Genomic DNA, 21478 nt, shown 5'->3' with positions numbered 1-21478 from the left:
GACATTTATTGACATTTAAATTGTTATGCTGCTCTTTTTCATTCAGTGGGCAGAGAATCCAGACATTTTACTCAAATGAGAGTAAAAAGTACAGCGCAGTAAAAATACTCCTAAAAGTACATTTTTTCCCCAAAAAGTGACTCAAATAAATGTAATTTAGTAAATGTAACAGTTATTAACCAACTCTTCCAAAGAGCATGAGCACTACTAGGAAATCCAGGAGAAAAACTAAACATTGAAAAGTCACACCATTAGATTTGAGTTTTTTTCTGACAGTGTTTTGGTGCTAAACTTTTATGCAGCATTTACTTGCCTGAGCTGCAGGACTTGACTGGCAAAGAAGGAGAACTCGATCGTTTGATGAATTTTTGGAGCCAGATGAATCTGCATCACACTTTTAACAGTAATTTCCTGGAGTCCTGCCACCCTCTGTCTTTCCATCTGTGTGTTTACAGTGATACTCAGAGGTTGGCACAGTGAAACCAGTCATCACAGCTAATGATGAGAATGTGAATTCTCTTTGACGTGTCTGAGCTGCACAGAGTGGAAATGCAAGTTTGTTTTGTCCATTTGCATGCGTGTGGGATTTTCTCTCTCTCTCTCTCTCTGTGTGTTTGACTGTCCCGGCTGCCAGAGGAAGCATATTGGTGCCGATTGGCATAGTTACGTCTGTCGTGTCCTGTGTGAGCGTTAGCAGCAGAAGGTTGGGTTGGCTGTTAGCGGCGCAGGCAGCCGAGCCACCTCTCCTCTTTCCCCCATGAGAATGACAGGCCTACACAGAAAGCTGTTTGAGCCGCGGAGCTCTGAGCCAACAGCATAACTGATTAAGACTGCTAATTTGCTCCACAGCCATTCCAGTCCATAAGCTATCAGTGGTCTTTGCAAAAAAAAAAAAAAAAAAAAAAAAAAGAAAAGAAAAAAGGGGTGGGCACCACTTTTAACAGATGATTTCTGTTTCCAGGGTTTTATTTTTTCAGATGGTAAATTGCTGCTCAGTGATGACACGTCTGTGTAATGTAAATGGGGCTTAGCCATGCCCCTAATCTTTGTGAGGGGAGGGGGAAAAGACATCAATCACCAACATACTTTCAAGTCAATAAATTAATAAATTATTGAGCATTTTCCCCTGTGAAGCAGCCTTCAAGCCCATACTGTGGGAATTATAGTGGGAAATAAAGCCATTAACTCAGAAACTGTATTTAAATAAATTTTTTGTTGATGTGCTTTAGTTGCTCTTTAGTTCAGCTTTTTTCTGTGCATCTGCTTTATTGCACATTTAGAAAGAGAATAGAGGAGAAACTTCCTTTATTGCCTCATAGTGGGAAAATTCAGCAAGTTAAAGGTAAATGGACGTGATAATAATCATACTCGATTAAATGTAACTTATGAACCAGTTGATTAAAAAGTTATCATTTAAAAAAACCTAGCTGACTATTCTAAGTATCTGAATGTATTCATTTCGTTTTAGCGTATGATGTTTAAACAGTTGCACAAATTTCTTGAGCAGCTTACAGTGAAAGTAATATGTAAAAATTTAAGATAAATACCTGAAACACAATAGAAATGACAAGTGGCTTATGGTAAAAGAGAAACCTAAATCTTTCAAAACACAGATCTAATTTACAACATTTAGAAAAAACATATTACTAAGCTGTTTGAATTTATTTAAAAGCAGTGCCTCTACTACAGTTTAATATGCTCTAATAATAATAAATGTTAATAATTGTAGCTCTGTAAGGATTTTAGTCCAGAATATTTCTGGCACATCTTCATCAAATCCATAAGTATTGCATCTATAAGTACATATTACCATCGACTCAGTCAATAAACAAAACAGTAAAGTTCCTCTATTCTTAACAAGTTTATCTAGTGTAAAATTATAATTTAATTAGTAATAATTTAACAAAAATGTCACAAAATTGAAAGATGATGCATGATAACGTCGCTCTTTTCTTCCGCCATGCAGTTTGCAGCATTCGTTTATTAATCCTTCTATTATTTGCGTTTTCCATGTGGTAGTTTGAGCTTGTGTGGCTGGAGCTAATTTCCATACATTTTGGACCGCAGTGACAGTAGTCGGCTTAATTTCCCAGCAGTGCGTTGGCTCAATTTTCTGATGATGAGATTAGGGCGAGGCGTTTTCCAGCGAGGCCGTCTGAGGAGTTCACTCTGTAGTCGCAGCACAATTATACAGCAACACTGGCATAATTTCAACTCCCTAAATGATGGAAATGGCATTTCAGAGAATTCCTTTCCCTGCTGGAAACTGCTACAAAAATGACACAAGAATGAAAATACTAAATAATAATGACCTTTGTGCAGCCAATAAAATGATTCCCGTGTTATTGGATATAACGTTTATTGATCTTCTTCCTCCTCTTTGGTTTTTGTCTTTAAGGTGTGAAGAGAAAAATCTCTCTTTGTCTATAATGTCCCTGAGCCTGCCATGAATCTTCCAGGAGGAGGCAGATCTGGAGACTATCAGCACATTAGTAGAATTAATATTGATTTTTAAAACAAAGTTGACATGGGGTTTTTAAATCGACTCGAGAAATGCTTCACTTGAAGACGTCACGGTTCGCAGTTTGCCAATGGAGTGGGAAGAAACTTTGCTCTTGTTTTATGGTGCGATAGGTTTCCAGTCGAGGCTTTTACTGAAAGCAGGTGATGGTTTCATTTAAAGCTGAACCAAATTAAACCACCTTGTGCTTTAGAAAGATCTTTTTTTTTTTTTTTTTACAAACGCTTTAATTCTATTGGGGGGGGAAAAACACAATTTTTGCCTGAAGTCATTTAAAATGTGTGAACTCGTTCCTCGTCCCTTTGATGGCTGCTAGAATAAGACACCAGGCGATCGCACTGAAGCGGCTCTGCTTGCGTGGTTTTAGTCTCCGGGGCCAAGTTTGCTGGCTTAGTGGGCCGGTGGAAGGAAACTCCCCCCGGCTGCTCGTCCAGCTTTTGGTTAGACAGAGACGGATTGTGCAGACGCTGTTTTTTTTTGTTTTTTTTCTCCCTCTCCTAACTGCAGCACATCAACTCATCAATCCCTCTGACATAATATTTAATAACTGAGCGACTGATCCTTGACGTAGATGCATGTAGTTGTTTGGGATGTTCTGCAGATTTTCAGAAACTTTTTATCCACTAGCCCTTCTACAGTTCCTTGAAGAACTATTCGTACTCTTTCAACTTTTCTATTTTATTCGTACTTCCTGTGATGGATAAATATGAACCAGTTGGTAAATGAACGCTGTTTATGTCAGTACACAGACACAGGATTGGAGCCTGAACTCCAGCATGGTAATTATAAATTCACACCACTATTGTTTTGTAAATGATGAATGATTTTTACTTCCACTTCACAAGTATCCAATAATAAAATCCTAACATGGAGGTTTTGAGTTGTAATGTCACAACATGTAGAAACGTTAAGTGGGTATGAATACTATGGCAAGGCACAGTAAAACTTAACCTTGCAGGATTCGCTAAGGATGCACTGATCCGCTGTTTTCACTTCCAATACTGATACAGATATGGGGTTTTGCATCTGTCGATACCGATTCGATACAGAAAAACATAATTGACTTAAATTTTTCCTTTTGTTAAACACAAACATAAACGTACTGAATGACAAATTTATTTGATAACTCTGCACCAGTACATCACACTTAAATTCAGCAATAGCTTCACAAGTTTGGCCAAACGTGTAAAAACACAACTTTAGTTTGTTCAGTCGGTTAAATTAGGAGTATAACAGCCAATGAAAACTAAATAATAAGCTGAAACTGAAACTAACAAACCTAATAGGTTTAGTACCTAAAGAATAAACTGCAACAAACCTTTTTCCAAATGGTCCAGAAAGTGCAATTAAAAATATAATGTAAAATAAACAAAAAAGCATGACGTCGCACAAAGCATAGAATTAGGCTGAAGAGATCTGCCCTCATGGATTGGGCAGATTTTGATATCGGATCAGAACCGAGGACATTCTTGCAGCAAGGCAACAGTGCTCACAACAGAAGGCTTCATTTATACTAATCTACCAAACAAAGACATGTTGGTTGACACAGCAAAACGCTTTGCCCAGTTGGTCAACTCAGGTCTTTTCCTTTCACCACTAAACCAACATGGCTGCGCAGTGACGCAGTTGCTTTTCTGTATATATGTTTTTATATTACCCAGGTTTTAGCGATAATAATGTGTATAATAACATTTGTGCTGCTTGTTCTGCAGAATCGTGATATGAGGTTTTGAGCTTTCAAACTCCACCTTTCTGTTCGTCATCAACTGTTTAATTGAAAAAATGTCAGATTTTGAAGTCGGTCTCGTTTACTGTACAAATTATCCTGCTGCTGTTAATTATAATGACGTGCTGAGCGGGAATGAAACATTATATCAGATCAAAGATAAGTGCGTACTCACCCTTCTTAACTGGTCCAAATGCATCAGCCAACTAATGAACTGCAAATGGGCTGAAAATTAAAGAATAATATAAATAAATGAGATGAGAGGAGTGTCACAGAAACAAATGCTTTCACAACAGTGCTCTGCATGATGCAAGTAGGCAGCGGATGTGAAGTCACACTGCTGCATGAATGCAGAGGCGGACCGAGTGCATCGAGGTCTGATTTTGTGTGAGGTTGACAGAAGGAGAGTTCAGAGTTGGGGCATGGATTCCTCAGCCCACCATTCTGTCCCAGTTGGTGAAGAAACTAAAGTGACCCCAGGATTTAGATTAGTGAGAAAAATTTATATTTATATATGCTGTACACATACAGCTCTGGATAAAATTAAGAAACCACTTAAAATGACCTGTTTCTTTGATTTGACTCTTTATAGGCACATGTTTGAGTAAAATGAACATTGTTCTTTTATTCTATGAACTACTGACAAAAAATTCCAAGCAAAAATTTAGTATTTATTTGCATAAAATGAGAAATGGTCAAGATAACGAAAGAGATGCAGTGATTTCAGGCCTCAAAGAAAACAAGTTTATATTTGTTTAGAAACAGCAACACTAATGTTTTAACTCAGGAAGAGTTCAGAAACCAGCGTTTGGTGGGAAAACCAGGAGGTTTTCAATGCGGTTCAGTGCAGTGGGCTCTTGGTTTATTCTGAAATGTATTTAAAAAAAATGTTTTTTTTCTAAATGACATCTGTAATTAAATATTTTTTAGATCAGTTATGATTTCCAAAAATATTTAAATTTGCTAAAGGCCAGAAATTGAGATTTTTCCTCCTAAACTTTCTTCCAGGTCATAAGTTTACATACACTAAGATTACTACTATTACAGTACTTATTTAATTTCCATTCAGAATCAACAAAGTATTTTTTAATTGAATTTGTACTGACAGGTTGATGATGTAGTTTCTTTGTTAGCTTCTGATACAACAACATTAAAATAGCATCATAATAAACAACCTTTGTGTTAACTGGATTCTCACCTGTGGATCCGTTTAAAGTAAAATCAGGAAGAAAATATTAGAACTTCACAAATCTGGTTCGTCTTTGGGGGCAATTTGACGTTTCTGTGGTCACATGCAAGCATAAACACCAGGAGGATGAGGAAGGGTGAGGAAGAAGCCATTACTTCAGAAGCAACATAAAGTCAGATTGCAGTTTGCAAAAGCACTGAGGGACAAATATCTTATTTTTAGAGACATGTCCTGTGGTCTGATGGAAAAAACAAATGAAGCATTTGGTCATAATGATCATCATTACATCTGGAGGGAGAAAAGGGAAGCAGGCCCGAGAAAAGCATCCGAGCTGTGAAGTACAGCGGTGGCAGCATCATGTGGCTGTTTTACAGCGGGAGAGACGAGTGCGCTTGACATCATGACCACAAAACATCCTGTGGAAACTTTGACACAACATCTCAAGACATCAGCAGGAACGTTGAAGTTTGGATCAGGCCTGTCACAATTAGCAACATGTCAAATACCTTTTCTCTCTTTCTGCCTCAAACTGGGAGATAAAGTCTTCAATTTGTTTCACCTAGCAACTATTTTGAAGGACAGTTTTGTTTACAGAGGCCATATCATGAATTTTGTTTGTGGTTTCCGTTGTTTTGTTTGTTTTGGATATTTAAAATGTCTTGGGCTCCAGTGTTAAATATTCATTAGAATTGAAAGTTTATTGGTCTTTAAGGATGCATTCCTGCATTACCATTGAAGCCTGTTGCAATAATAAGCAATTAATCTGTTAATCACATTTTAAATTAAAATGAACTCAATAACTTGCGCTCTAATGGTTACTATTTTTTGAAGAGTAATTTTGTTTAGACCTCATAATCCATTTTATTCATGGTTTCAGTTGTGTGTGATTTTATTTTCCTTTTATTATCTGTTTTTGCTTTTTGTGTTTTATTTATCTGGTTCCAGTTCGGAGGGTTCTTCACAAAATCAAAGTTTATTGGTCTTTGAGAGGGTGAACTTACATTACTATGCCATTATTAACAAATTAATTGAAAATATTCTCAAAACAATAATATTATCGTCTATCTCAACAAGTACTGGGACAATTTGTTGTCCAGCTAAATTTAACTTCAAACCTGACTCGGTTACACCAGTTCTGATAGGAATAACAACAAATGTTACAATAATTCATGAAAACTTCTGAATTTTAATCTTTAAAATGAAGTTAATGGCACTAAAGTGTTGATGCAAATGAAACAAATCTTTGCCCTTAGAATGAAAGCAGTCATTAAATAGTTTTATTTCTGTCTACACAGAACACATTTGGTTATGTTTAAGTATAAATATTGATCCTAACATTACAGAATGTTTAATTTTTATTTGTATTGGCGCTTTAACATGATATGAAAGTGCACAGCGAGAACGCGAGTGTTGTTGGTATGTTGATGGCAGGTTCTCTGAAAGTTCAGACATCTCTGTTTCTGAGCTGCATCAGGTTTACAACACAAACAGTCCGACATGAACTCTGTAATATTATGAAATATTACAGTGGTTATGTTATTTACTGTAGTTCTGTATTCCTCAACACTTTAAGACCTTTAATGAGGCCGTCAACAAACAGATTGCACAGCAGGGGTTTTACATGAAGCTGATCAAAATGATGCAGTCCACATTTTTACATACCACAACTTAGCATTGTATCAACTTCAGAACTTTAACCTTTTAGATATTTTTTCTGCAGGTAATTAGACAAATAAAACAATCATACAGGTTTCAATGGTTTCTCTAGACAAACCCAGAGTCTCTGCTACTGTCTGAGGGATATACTTTATATTTTTTATCTTGAGTAAATGTGATAAAGTTAACAACCAGTTTTATCACTGTCTGCTTATCTTTCCTCACTTCATATATCAGGTGTGTAGTAGGACTCTGGATTGGAGAATAATCGTATTTTTTATTAGTGTGCACTTGACAGGTTTACAAATGTTGAACTACAAACCAGATAGTGTCCTGGTGCCGTGACACACAGATGGCACATTAAATCACTTAATTGATTCATTTAAAAGAGTGTTTGGGTCATGATACTTTTCAACTCGCAATACTATGAACAAAAAAAAACATTTTTTACCTGTCAAAGGTTTGAAACCTCAACGCGTTCAGCTGTCAGAAGCACCTAAACCTTTTATTATTCAAAATCTTACAAAGTTGATGAAATCCACCGGTTTCAGTAACACGAATGTCTGGATTTGGAAAACGACCTGCTTCGCTTTGCATAAATGACAGTCGACGTTTAAGAAACTTATTTTATTTGTTTGGTTATATTGAAACTATGAACCAATATCCGCCTCCAACCAGATGTGATCATTACGTACATATGATGTATTTTGTTCAGCAAGCTGAAGCTTTAGATGCTATTTTACTGAAGAGCATTTATATTTGTGAATCTTTTTCTGCTGGTGGATCCTGTTTTGGGTAACACTTTATTTGAAGGAGTGTTCATAAAACTGACATGACAAACACGACAGAGCCATGACCAGGAGCATTCATGACTATTTATGATTGTTTATGTCATTTGGTAAATAATAACATTTGTAATGCAAAGATTCATTAAAGGTTACATTAAAAATGTCAGTTTTGCTTTACTTGGTGAGTAAAGACACTTTTAAAGCAAAGTTGCATTAAGAGTCCATTATAAATGTTAAATTTGAGTGAAAAGTGTTGTTATTTACAGAATGGCAACAACAATCAAACATTTATGAAGACTCATTCTTGTTCTTGACGGGTGTTAAGTCAAACAAAGTGTTTCCCTGTACCATGCTCCTCCCCTGTAGGAACAGTTTAATAGTTGCCTAAATATGGGCAGACAAATATAATACCATGAAAACCGGCAGAAACAGACATTTTTGTCATTGTAATATATAGCAGAAATGATAAACGTTTGCTTGATTTTATTCTAGAAAGCAAATATTAGCTAGTTTTGTTATGAAGCTGGATGTTTCGGTGTTCAGAGGCAGCAGGAAATGTTGTCTTCCCCTCCGTCGGAGGCTACAGGAGGAGTTCAGGCTGCTGAGTCAGCCTTCACATTTCCTACAGAGAAGCTCATTAATCTTCCAAGTACCTTCTTCTGTCAGCCATCCAGTCCACTGCCACTCGATCACTTCCTGATCCTGCTTTACAAACATTCCCATCCCTCATGGAACCAACGCTCTACTTGCTGTTACTTTTTTCTGATTAATCTATCGGGAAAGTCTGATTAATTATTACTTGTTTAACAATTGGGGTAACTATATTTTCCTTTATTCACTTTAATCAAGCAAGTATGTTGCAAACGTCAATTTAATGCCTTGAAATTGGTCTCTGTCTCTTTAAGAAGCTCCTGCTCTTTCCAAAACCGTATGTCTCCATAACAGTGTTCCTCCATTATGCCGTTTAAAACCGTTCTTAGGTGCGTTGGACTGAGAAGGAGTTTGCAAGCTCCGGAGATTTGCAGTTCCTCCAGGTGTAATACTTAATACCGCCCCTTTAAATATGCCCACATTTTCCATTATAAATTAACTAAATAACATTTTGGACAGGTCCAAAATGTTATTTAGTTACATAAATATGTGTTCATTAATTTGTTGCTTCTGCCATCAAATTTATTTAAATTTTTAGAATTTTAATTTGTATGTTTAAAGTCAGACGATTGTAACTAATCAATATTCCTCTAGTGCAGTGTTCCTCAACCCCGGTCCTCAGCGCCCCCCTGCTCGGCATGTTTTAGATGTGCCTCTGTTCCAGAACAGCTGATTCAAATGATTGCATGACCAACAAGTACTGCAGACGCCTGTTAATCACCCAGAGATACAATTCAGGTGTGTGGCAGAAGGAAAATACCTAAAACACAGCAGGACAGGGAGGGCGGTGAGGACCAGGGTTGAGAAACATTGGTTGAGTGTTTCTCAACCAGGGTTGAGAAACACCCTAGATGGGAATTTATCCAACTGTTAAATTCCCATCTAGTGGATGGGAAAGTGCACGTTATGAGGTTTACCTATAAAATAAGGAATTTAACAGTTGGATAAAATAACTATTATTTGTGTAACTCAAACAAATCTTGACTTTCTTTTAAATGTCTTAAATATAACTTCCATCCTTTGGAGATACTTCTTTTTGTACGTTTACATTGTACGATTGTGCTGCTTCAGATTTTCCACTCTGCGAATTTAACTGTGTTGGTTAATCTGAGGCGATAAATAGAAATATTCTTTATTGTCCCAGAATGGGGACATTTCTGTGCAATAAAAGCAAACAAACTCACATAAAGACAGAATGAACTCCAGTTCTGAAGAATGTAAAAAATGTGCACAATATGCATGTATTCACAAATGGTGACAATGAAAAGCTGTGCAGCGTTGATGTTGGACAGATAACGGCAAGTACATTAACACTCACTGAGTGTGCTGAGAGCTGTGATGGTTGCAAAGTCTAACATCTGCTGGGTGGAAGGATCTCCTACAAAAAAAGGACAAAATGCAAAGACTTTCTTCCCAAACTGCTTAAAATGTTCCCCATTTATTTGTTCTTTAAGAGTTAAAACTGTAGAGACACAAGGTGTTCACCCAGCAGTAAGAATCTGCTGGGGTGTTCGTTTATTTAATTTCATTCTGACTGCCAGACTGCAGCTGGCTAGCTAAGTGTTTTGCCATTAAGGCTCTGTTCTGCGCTTAATTCCTCTACAGAGCAGAGGCTTGTGGGTATAATGGCAGCCGGCAGACGGCCCACTCTACAGTAAATGTTTACCATCGTGTGTTCCACCTTGAAAATAAGCAAACAGCCCTTCTGTGATCTCTTTAATTAAGCTAATGGATGTGGTTGCGTGACCTTTGATCCCTCCTTTTTCCTCTCCATGTGCAGATTTATAATGAGAAGAAGAGCCAGTTTGAAATCAAGAGAAACAACCCCAAGGATCTGGTGGAGCGAGTGGCGCGGGACATCTCCAAGCTGCTAAACAGCAAGAGCAAAGCCTTAGAGGTAAGAGACTCCTCACGTACTGTCACCTGTCTGCAAGCTGATGCCATGCCTCACTTCCCACATGCATCATGGACTCTTTTGAAATGTTCAGTTGCTTTTCATACAAATAAGGATAATTTGTCTGTTTCAACAACAAAGACAAAAGGAAAATGCCAAGAAGCAGTCTGAGCCGCTGTGTTTACCTGCAGCGATTTAACGTCAAGGTTTCCAGTAACCTTAAAAGCTGTGTGCGCCTTCACTTTACATACATAAAAATATATATCTAATCCAGGTTCTCAAATTCAGTGACACAACTCTTAGTCTCTTAACTGTCTTTGTTCCGCCTCATGTGAAGAGAGTCGCTGTTTTGTAAATGTAACCATGAACCATGAACACATCTACTTGGGCGTTTTTAGTTATTTACAGATTCTGAAAGTTTGGATTCTAAGCTCTTCAATTATATAAAACACGTGGAAATCAAATTTTTTTTTTTTCTACAGAGTGGTCTGATATTGTTTTTAGGGCTGTTTCTAATTTTAGGTGTTAAGATGCAATTAGTCAGCGTGGGGCGCAGTTTGGCGCAGTGCTGTTCACCGCCTCGTCACATTGCATTCAGCACAGCCGCAGACCGTGCTGATCTGCATGACCCTGACATGCTGGGTAACATGAGAGTGTTAAAAAAACAAGTTTTGCAACTCAACTCAAAAACTTTCCACCTTTTTCTTCAGTTGTTCTTTTCAATGTCCTGGTCTTAAGCCATTTATCCATTATTACCTTTTTTTAAAAGGTTTTATTGGCTCTATTGGCCTTTATCTGACAGGAAAGTTGGTAATGTGGAAAGACATGCGGCAAAGGTTGCCAGGCTGGGAATCGAATCTGCGACAGCCGTGTCGAGGACTAGGGCCTCCATGCATGGGTTGTGCTCAACCCCTGCGCCACCACAGCACACCGTCCCATTATTACTTTTAAACACAATCCTTTGGTAAGCTAGCTGCAGCGTCGGACTTGGCAAATAAACAGTTGTCTACATGCAGTACCTCATGGACCACTACGGGGCGCCCACAGATCACAGTTAGAGAAAGACTGCTATAAACCCAAAAGACAGCATAAAAATGTAGCTTAGCCAATTATGTTGGATATTTTTGGCTAAAACAAGCAGAGTTGTGACTTCCTACCTAATATAAAACCTTTGGTGTGACTTTATATAGAAGAAAATGTTCTGCTTTACGTTGAGGTACACAGTATTGATCACTGATCACCACTGAAGATTTTCATCAAACAGTATCTTTCCATTTTGTTGAAGGCTGTACTGCTGCTTTAAACAGGTATGTTCATATTACAAGCAGAAAGCATTAGGATGTTTTTACTTTCAATTAAAAAAAATATAATTTCATGCTATTACCTCTCTCATTTAATTCTGCATCAGTTTAGAGTTTTTCCCATGTTTTTTATTAAAACAATACATTCTACTGAGACTGTGCCTGAAAAGGTTATCATTTCAGTGTCTTGTGTTTTGCTGTATAATTATTGCTACTGTTATGCTCAGGCAGGCCCTGTGATTAGCTAAAAATGCATTTTGGTCTCTCAGTTGGAAATTTCTCACTGCTCTGAGAAAAAAGGTGGGGATACAGTTTCAGGAAGGATGAGTGACATGAAGGGAAATGAGAAAAGTACAAACAATCAATTTTTAATTTTAGAAATCGAGGGGGAAAGTAGGGGAGCTCTAATTGGGAAGAACAGCATTACAAATTCAGCTGACACCACAACATCTCGTCCCTTCTCTCTACAATGGCAGATGATGGATGCTGTTGTATTTATATCTGTATATCAATCAATATGCAATTCCTTGTAAACTTATTAAAACCCTTTTAACTTTTTGAGAGTTTTAGGTGATAAACCAATACAAAGTAATCATGAAATGTGAAGTGGAGGAATAATGACGCATGGTATTCAAACACTTTTTCAAATTAAATCAGAACATTCTTAGCCACTTTTACTTTGATAATCCCAAACAAAATACAGTGCAAATAATTATTTTCAGAAGACAAATAATTATAGCGTCCACATGTTTGTCTGTCCTGAGAAGGTCTGAGAACCATGAAGATCAAGAAACACTGCTGGCAGAAAGTTGCGAAGAGGTTTGAAGTCGAATTAAATCATAAAATAATATACTATGTTCCAAACATCTCACTATTTTATCTATCATCCAAAAATTACACAGCACTGCTGGAAACCCAACCAAACATGTTGGTCTACATAAACGGACAGTGCTGACAAGGAGAGTGTTTTATTACAGAAGCAGCAAAAGATCTGTGAAAATGAACATTAACAACATCAATTTTAACAACAGCAGTCATCAATTACTTGTGCAGTAACATATCTATAAATAGTCCTGTTTGCAGTTTGCTGCAAGCGCCTGAGACTCGGAAAACTTGAGAAAAATGTAACGTTTTGATGTATATGCAAGACGCTGCATGTTGCTGAAAATGTAGAATGCATATCACCCTGATAGTGAAGCTAAATGCAGGGTGATCGATGCTAAAGTCTTCAAAACACATGAAGCTAACCCCGGATTTACACTACATGCAGCGGCGCTCTGGTGCGCACTTCACCGCCATTCATTGCCACTCTGACTTACACTACGTGTGACTCTGCTCCATTTTAAAGCCCAGAGGTGCTCCGAAAAGCATGTGGGGGAAATTAAAGATTGTGCAATAAAGTCAGTGACAATAAGAATGAGTGGTGTCATAAAATACTGTAATTCTCAACTTCAAAAATTAATATTTCTTTGTCCATTTTCCTCTCGCTTCATCTACCTTGAATGTTGCTCCTTTGACGAATGCTGTGTTTGTTTATTTTCTTGTTGGTCCAGTGTGATCTCTGTAGATTGACTCTGTTTACTCTGATGTTCTAATTTTGCCCAGTAAACGGGGTGAATTTTAAGGAAGTTTCATCTCGCAGCAGAACAACAATAACACACATACATGGTTTATATCAAAGCTTAGTTAGTCAATAGTTGAGAATTGCTACTCACAGATGAGTTTACGTTATTTCACAGATGAGTTTACGTTATTTTTCACAGACATTTGGGTCTCTAAATGGACAAACCTGGTAGAGACGCAGTTAGAAGGTTTTATGTTATAATTATTTGTGGATTTAATGATGGTTCATCATATAAAATCCCATTCAAATGCATCAAGGTTTGTGGTTGTTCAATGAAAACAAGCAAAAACAGTGACATACTTTACAAAGCAGCATGTTAACTTCTGCATCCAGAGCTTATGTGTCACAAAGCTGTATTATTTTCCCACTGAGCTGTTTTGATTTCTACATGCATGAGTATAAAAATGTGTACGGATACATTTGCAACTGTTTCAGTGTATGCATAAAAAGGATCTGTCCACTTTTCTACCTTTTTGTTTCTGCTTTAGTATGACCACTCAAGCCAAAGCAGTACTTTTGTAGCACTGGTTTAAAGCCTCATAAAGGAGCAGAAGTGTATATCTTTCAGGAGCACGAGGCCTTGTGGGATAAAACGAGGCATATTCACAGTAAGGAGCATGAGTCTGTGAAAAGCATACTTAATTCTTGAATCCCTAAAGTAAAAGAAGGCGTCCCTTCTCATGTCTCTTGGCCAAGTTTGGGATTGGATTTGGAATGGCGGTGACCATCTATGTGAACATTTCTCTTTTCACTAACTTTTTTTCTCCGGTTTTCACCTCCTCCGACTTCTTGAATATACACACAGTCACATGCAAACAATCCAAGCGCCACACCTTTACCTCCACAGTGTCACCTTACATCCTGTCTGGGAGATTCAGACTCGAGGGGCGAGAGGAAATGGGGTGAGAAAAAAGGAGACCTGGAATGAGAATGTCTCCCTGGGGCATGGGAAAGAAAATCAAGAAATTGATGTTAAAAATGAGCAGCAGGCGAGATGGAAAGAGCGGGGAAGAGAGGCAGATAGATAGAAAAAAAAGCATCACAGGGGAGTAACCAGTTTAACAAAAATCACCAATAAAAGTACAAAAAATATTCAACAAATCAATATTTAATTGAACCAGGTTGTGATTTTCTTTTATTTTTGCTCCAGCTGAATATTTAAGGCTGCAGGCAAATATATTTATGTGGAATTATTATTCATTCAAGGAGGAAAAGTGAAAGCCATGTCTTAATGCAGTTTGTAGATAAGAAGGTCTCACACTCTCCTCGGCTCAGTATTGACAGTGTTTTATATTCCAGGCAGTTTCTGTGCCCTGTAATGGTTATTTAGTCCCCCAAAATTTCCTGAGACACATTTAAGAAAGGGGAATGTGTGTGTGTGTGTGTGTGTGTGTGTGTGTGTGTGTGTGTGTGTGTGTGYGTGTGTGTGTGTGTGGGTGTGTGTGTGTGTGTGTGTGTATTTGTAGACAGTGTTTGAAAGCACGAAGGAAATAAATTACTCTTCTGCAACCTATTTTTTTGCTCCTTCGGGTGGTTCTTTGTAATCCATGTTTATATTGCTAATGAGGAAATACACATCAACTCTAGACTCTAGTGACTGATTTATAGTGGAAATATTTCTCCATGTTCCAGATTTATATGATTTAGTCTCTCATTTTTTTAATTAGTAGAACGTTTTATTCATTTAAAAGCTCGTTTTTTTCCCCCTGCAGTTCAAATGGAAAAATGTTTTTATTTTTTTAGTTTGTTTTCTTTGGCTGCTCTGTCCAGCTCTTTCTTCAGAATACTATTTATTGCAGCTATTAAAGGGAGCGCAATTAATGCACATTATTTCTGTGCTGTATATTTTAAGCTGTAATCTCAACATTTATTGTAATCAACAGATTGATCCACAAAGCCATATGTAAGGTGTCATTGCACTCGACGTAGCCCTCGTTCTAAAAATGGAAACGCCATAATCTGACTTACTGCTCATCAAAAGTCGAGCCACTATTTGTTCTCCTTCTTCCCTTTTCTTAATCTCCCCCACTCTGCGTCCGTGTTCGCTCTTCTTCCTTTCTTGCCTCTGGCTTTAGTCGTCTTAAACAATGATCTGATTCTGCGGTCAGTGCCAAAATTAAAACGCTGCATAAACTGCCACAGGCTGAAACACTTGCAAGTTGCCAATGGATATTTAATATAAAATCTCTTTGATTTTTCTCTGATCAGTTTCAGAAAAAAATAAAAATCTGTCCACCTGGCACCATGTTTTTATTTAGCAGATATTTGAAATTGGCAGAACAGTTTGCTTCCTTGCAGATTTGTTTTGTTTTTGTTACACACCAATACAAAAATATAAATACACTTATAACAGAAACATTGCTTTCCAAACCCAGCAGTATGTAGTAAGATAATCTTCCTTCTTAACCTAATAGCTGCTTGTGCCGCCCTTGGCATCAACAATTGTCATCAAGCAGCGTGAATCTGGCAGTGAGACTTTTGAATCACTGAAGGGAATTTAACCCACGTTTTTTTTTCTTTTTTCTTTTTGGAAAATTGTTTTAATTCAACCACACTGGAGCATAAATGACCTGTTCAAGGCTATATCACAATGAGATTCAAGCCCTGCCTTTGACTAGGCCACTCTACAACATGTCTTGGATGGTTTCGAGCCATTCAGAGGTTAACTGCAGTTTCATGTAGAGCCAGTTTGGTTTGGATAACTGGGACACCAGCTGAGAACTAAATTCTATTTATTCAAGTCATTGTAGCATTGATGTGCAATGTTACACCGGTAAAGGATTGCTTGCATTAAATATTAGATAGGCGATTATATTTCAAATGTCAGATAAACACACAACTCATATTAATAATACATTTGGCCAATTTGAAGTACTCTAATTGTCTTAATTGTCACCTAACTGAGATGCTTATTGTGAAATGCAATTAAATAAATGTCAGTACATGTCTTAATGTCATATTCACAATTTTCAGCAATAGTGTTGTGGTTAAATTTATTCCTAATGTCTCCCAGACATATTTGTCTAATGTTAGTTTAATAATCTGAAGCATTTATTTATGACAAGAAGCAAAACAGGAAGTAAAAGGAACTCGTACTTTTCACAGCACTGTTGCATATTGTTTTTATTTTTTGCATTCATTACCTGTGCAGGTTTTAGCTTGTTATCCTTTTGCAGTTAAACATTTAGAGCCTTTACTGCTAACTTGCTACACAACTTTTTGATCTCTAAATAACCTTTTAAGAAGGTCATTTAATTACAGACAGAACAAGAAACTATCCCATTAGATTACCTCTATTCACTTACTTTTAAACAATGTCATGTGGTTGGTTATTACAAAACCTTAAGTTCATCAACAGTAAATGTACAACCATCCAAAAATTCAAACTTTAACTGAATCTGTCCTTATAAGTGGTATTTTTGTAATTATTGCAAAAAGTTCCATACTTAGAGATTAGAGGTCTCTGTTTCAAGTTTTTTTTTGTAAAACCAACTAGCTGTCAGTTTTAGCCAATTCCGATTTCTTCTCAACTATAAACAACAAAATTCAAAATATTTATTTTTCACTCTTACTATCGCTACTACTTAGAAACTATGTATTTCAGGAGCAGAAAATGTATTTTTCTCATTCACAAAGTAAAAAGAAACAACAAACAACTTTTTTAGGCTCTTATTAGCATGATTAGCATGATTAGTGTGGTTAGCATGGTTAGCACTCTGTAAATGTCACTCTCAGTGAAAAGGATGCAGACTGCTACATTAAGTCCAAGATGCCAACAAGCCAATCATAATCCATCATAGAGCTTGAAGGAGTAAAACAATAAAACATAACTTTTCTGTAACACCTTTCAGTTTTTGAGTTTATTTATTGGGAGTTTGATATTCTCCTTCAGTAGTTCACAGCAGACAGAAATTTACTTCACAAGGCAGATTGTTTATTATTTTCAAGAAAAGATCTGGTACAAAATAACCACATTTCCAATGAATAGATGGCAAATAAGTGAAATGTCCAGTACGAAGTCTAAATCTCTGCCGTAGCAGCCTGAATGGACCTCCATAGACATTTTCTTTAACTTCTAACATCTTTTGTTCTTCCTCTGACTTCATTTTTCAGCACCTTCCTCGTACTGAAAACAGCTAACCCTATTTTGTCCCTCCTAATAATCAACTAATTTCAGTCAGCAGCTGATTTCTTTTCTCCTCAAATATAGTTTTTAGTATTTCTGATTGTAACTCTAGTATTCTGTCTTGATGTTTTCTTTGAATGCCTGTAAGCGCCATGAGAGCAACAGGCTTTAGGCCAATTCTGCAAAAGTATCACTCTGGGACGCCTCATAACCCAGCCTAGCTTAATCTGCCATGTGCAATAAGCCAAACCGGCGTAATGCTGTACAGCAGACCTCCCACTGACAGGCCCTCTTCTCCTCTTTGCTCCTGTCTGTGATGTGTCATATGACTGCGACAGAGGTTGGAGATCAGTCAGGCGCTTCAGAACCAGCTGAGACAGCATAGCGTCCTGTGTGCCGTCAAAGCAAGGCGGTGTTGATGCTGCTGCCTTTCTAGCACCAGCGAGAAAAGCAATGAGCTACATAAAGTGACATTTCCACAGATGCAAAGCAAAACTAATATTGGTTTCACAGAGATGACTGATAGAAAACACAAAAGAAAACAAATGTTGATGTAATCCAGCTTTGCAGAAGTAAAAATGAACCACCATGTCCTCGGCTGTGTTTGTTATTGAATTGGACATTTACAGAGTCAAACTCTAGATAATAAAGTGTGGCTTGAGGGTTAAATGCAGCATTTTCTGACAAAAGGAAACACTGAAAAGCCTCTACAGTGTGCCGAGCCGTAAGCAGGTACAGATAGAGGGCACAAGGAAGAGCGCTGTCTGAACCGACCCTTTTTATTTCACAAGTGTTCATGCTGTGCTCTGGAGAAACGAGGGCTGACCCATATAATTGGATATGATTCACTCCGACTGCACGTTGCGCTGTAACTGGAGATCTGCGTCTGACATATCTCAGGCCACGAGTTAATTTTATGTACATTTTTCTGGTTAAAAGCTTGTTTTGCCTCAGGGCTTCAGAAAAGGCAGGAAGATTAGGTGAGTAAATGGCTCTACTCTCTGGGTAAGGCAGGTGGCTGGGAAGGCATACTCAAGTAGGTATGTATCCTGTAGCGCTAATGAGACCTTGGTAATAAATGCAGGATGGCTTCTGTGTACTTTTTAGAAATAACAGCCCATGAAAGCAAGAGGTTGGGAGATGATGGGCCTTCTGGCTGCTGTCATAATGTTATAAGAAGTAGAGGCAGAGTGTTGTAATTCCTATTTTTATGACATTACAAAAAACATTATTTATTTAGGACGTTGAACAGACAGAATGACTGAATTCAAGACTAAAAGAAAATATCCTGCACGTCTTGCAGCTGACTTCTGGATCCCGGTGATCGTTGAACTGTGTGACTCCCAGCTGGTGGAGACTTAAGGGTTAATGAGTTTGGAGAGGATCGATTCCTTATGACTACCAGACAGGATGAGCTTAGTGATGTTCGTTACCTGAGCAACAAGCTAATGCTTAATGTCCGCTCTCTGTTATGGGAGACTCTGGCTGCTACACTGAAGTCTAAAAAAACAGTTTCATCAGCTAAATTACTTACTAAACAATCAAGAGCAGAGAGTTTATATGGCTGAGGAAATATTACTGTGATGGAAAAGGATCTTTAGTGAAGTTATTTTATTTTATATTTGCGACACATCTGTTGTGTCCATATTTAGATTCATGGACTTTGCAAAGACACTCACACCTTCATTCATGTTATTTTAGGGTCAGTTCAACCAAATGCCAACCAGTTTTAATGCCCCAATTGTCTCTGAAGGAGGAAATGTGGAGAATCCTGACTGCAGTAAGCAGGAAATGTATTTCCGCTGTAGTCCACATCCTGCTAATTGCCATTATCTGTCTCTCCTTACGCAAAGAAATCATATTGCATCTATGTAATTGCCCTACAGTATACCTGTATATTTTTTAAAGTGAGTATAAAATGTTTCCCTAGTGGGTACGAACTGAGGCATGGCTGATATGTAAAGTACAATTTATGGACGCTTTGTATTGTTTATTTTATTATTTATTATTGCAACACAATTTCACTCGGTATGCATATTTTAGATGCACAATTGAATGATAATAAAGTCTATGATGGGGTGTCGAACTCATTTTCGTTTTGGGCCAAATCAAGGTCATGAACGCTCTTAAAGGGCCGGTTGTGCCAGAGTGTATTGATAAAACCTTTTAAAAATATTAATACATTTTTAAAATTAAATAATATTGTTGAACATAGTTTCAGTACTTCCAGGATTTTATGATTCTTTTTGTGATTTTTTTTTTGCAATAAAAGTGAAAGTGTTTCTGGTACAAATCTGGAAATATTTGTGCTTATTTATTACTTTTTATTACTCACTGTAAAGATCATGGACTGTAATCTGATGTTGGTTAAGGCTCAGGCAGCTGTTTAGTACAAGTAAGAACGTTTTTGACAATTTTTGAGAAAAATCTACAATAAACTCCAAATTATTAGTGCAAATAGTGCTGGGATTTGTTGATTTTGAGTGAATTTCCACAATAATTCTCAAGAAACTGATTGATATAATTTGGCAGTGAGCAGATAAAAACTGCATTGATTTGATTAATAACATAATATTTAGAGACACTTGGTGTTTAGCCTATAATCTGGAGGGCCACAAAAGAAACTCTGGTGGGCCGGATTTGGCCCATGGGCCTCAGGTTTGACCCATGTGGTCTACGGTATTAGACAGCCACTGAAAAAGTCCGGTACAAAATCATGAAGGGCCGAAATGACCAGGATGCATTTACACAGGCTTAGTGGATGGTAAAGTTGAGTGGGAGATGTAACTTCACTTTTATTTAATCTCCTGGTCAAATACAACATGAAACATGACCAGATTGACTCCAATGCAGCATTTCCTCTTGCCCCAGTATCGCTGGACGGCTCTTCAGTCAGCATGCTTCTTTCTTCACGTTGCATCAGCTCTTTATCAGGAGTTAAAAGGACCAACATAAATAGAGCAGGAAGGCAAGTGGCAGAAGATCCAACTGGCAAGTACAAAAATCTACTCAAGAGTTGAGTGAATCCCAGGGAAGATAAACTGTGTGGCGATGAGTTGATGAGAATCAGATGCGCCAAATGGACTGCCAGAACCAAGAAGCCAGACCAACAGGAACTGAGGAGGAGAAACAAGGAGAAAACATCCTCACAGATAACAAAAAACAAACCCAACTTAAAACACAAAGATCTTCATGATATAGAGGAGTTAAATCTGGGACACTTACAAATAAAATACACAGTAGAAAATTTAAATTTTGACTAATATCTTTTTTTTCTCTTCAGCGGCTGACATTGAATCAAACTAAATTTCCCTGTTTTAAATTAGTTTAGGGCTGTTGTAAAAGAATATTTTAGTAATCGAATACTCTATAGAATATTTTTATGAATAATCGAGGAATCGTATCTCTCTCTCTCTCAGCGCCATTCCTTCGTTCGCTCCGAAACTGTGACGATGTGGTTCCGACAGCAGAAACGCTATCATACTCCAACCATCACGCCGCTAAATTCAACAATCCTTATTTGTCCCCAAACCCTGACAAAGCGCTGCACAATTCAACACCATGCTGTTAGCGCTTCACAGCGCTGCCCACCACAAATAATGATCTGGGCGGAACAGGGTGCGCTACATAATTTAACGAAACATCGAGGCAGACAAATTTTCCTCGAGGAATTTTAATAATCAAGGTACTCAAATCATTCGAGGAATCGTTTCAGCCCTACATCAGCTATAATTTAAATGAGTCAACTACAAGAATATTTTTGTTCTACAATTTTACTTCCTTTCTTTTTTTAATATTCAGGAGTTTTAATAGACATGTGTACTGCTTTGAAGCCAGACGGAAATGAATGCGGTCATGCTTGCAGTGATTGTTTTTAGATCACTGGAGAGTGTTGGCTAGACACTGTGCAAGGACAGCAGAAGTGTGTTTGACAGTATTAATCATTCAGGCTGCATGTGTGGGCCTCTGTCTCCTCCTGACCATGGAAACCAACATGACACA

General features: G+C 37.6%; 1 protein-coding gene across 7 annotated transcripts in view; it reads left to right on the top strand.

Moving 5' to 3' along the window:
* cacna2d2a (calcium channel, voltage-dependent, alpha 2/delta subunit 2a) overlaps positions 1 to 21478 on the top strand; it is a 290040-nt gene that overhangs the window by 122634 nt on the left and 145928 nt on the right. For all 7 annotated transcript variants that reach the window (XM_008408670.2, XM_008408662.2, XM_008408667.2 and 4 more), the window contains one exon: positions 10312 to 10428. In XM_008408670.2, coding sequence (XP_008406892.1) covers positions 10312 to 10428 — 117 coding nt within the window. The remainder of the gene's footprint in view (positions 1 to 10311; positions 10429 to 21478) is intronic.

Source organism: Poecilia reticulata, linkage group LG5 (assembly GCF_000633615.1).
Source record: "Poecilia reticulata strain Guanapo linkage group LG5, Guppy_female_1.0+MT, whole genome shotgun sequence".
Classification (NCBI taxonomy): Eukaryota; Metazoa; Chordata; class Actinopteri; order Cyprinodontiformes; family Poeciliidae; genus Poecilia; species Poecilia reticulata.
The sequence above is the reverse complement of the archived record's forward strand: the minus strand, read 5'-3'. Positions and strand labels throughout refer to the sequence as shown.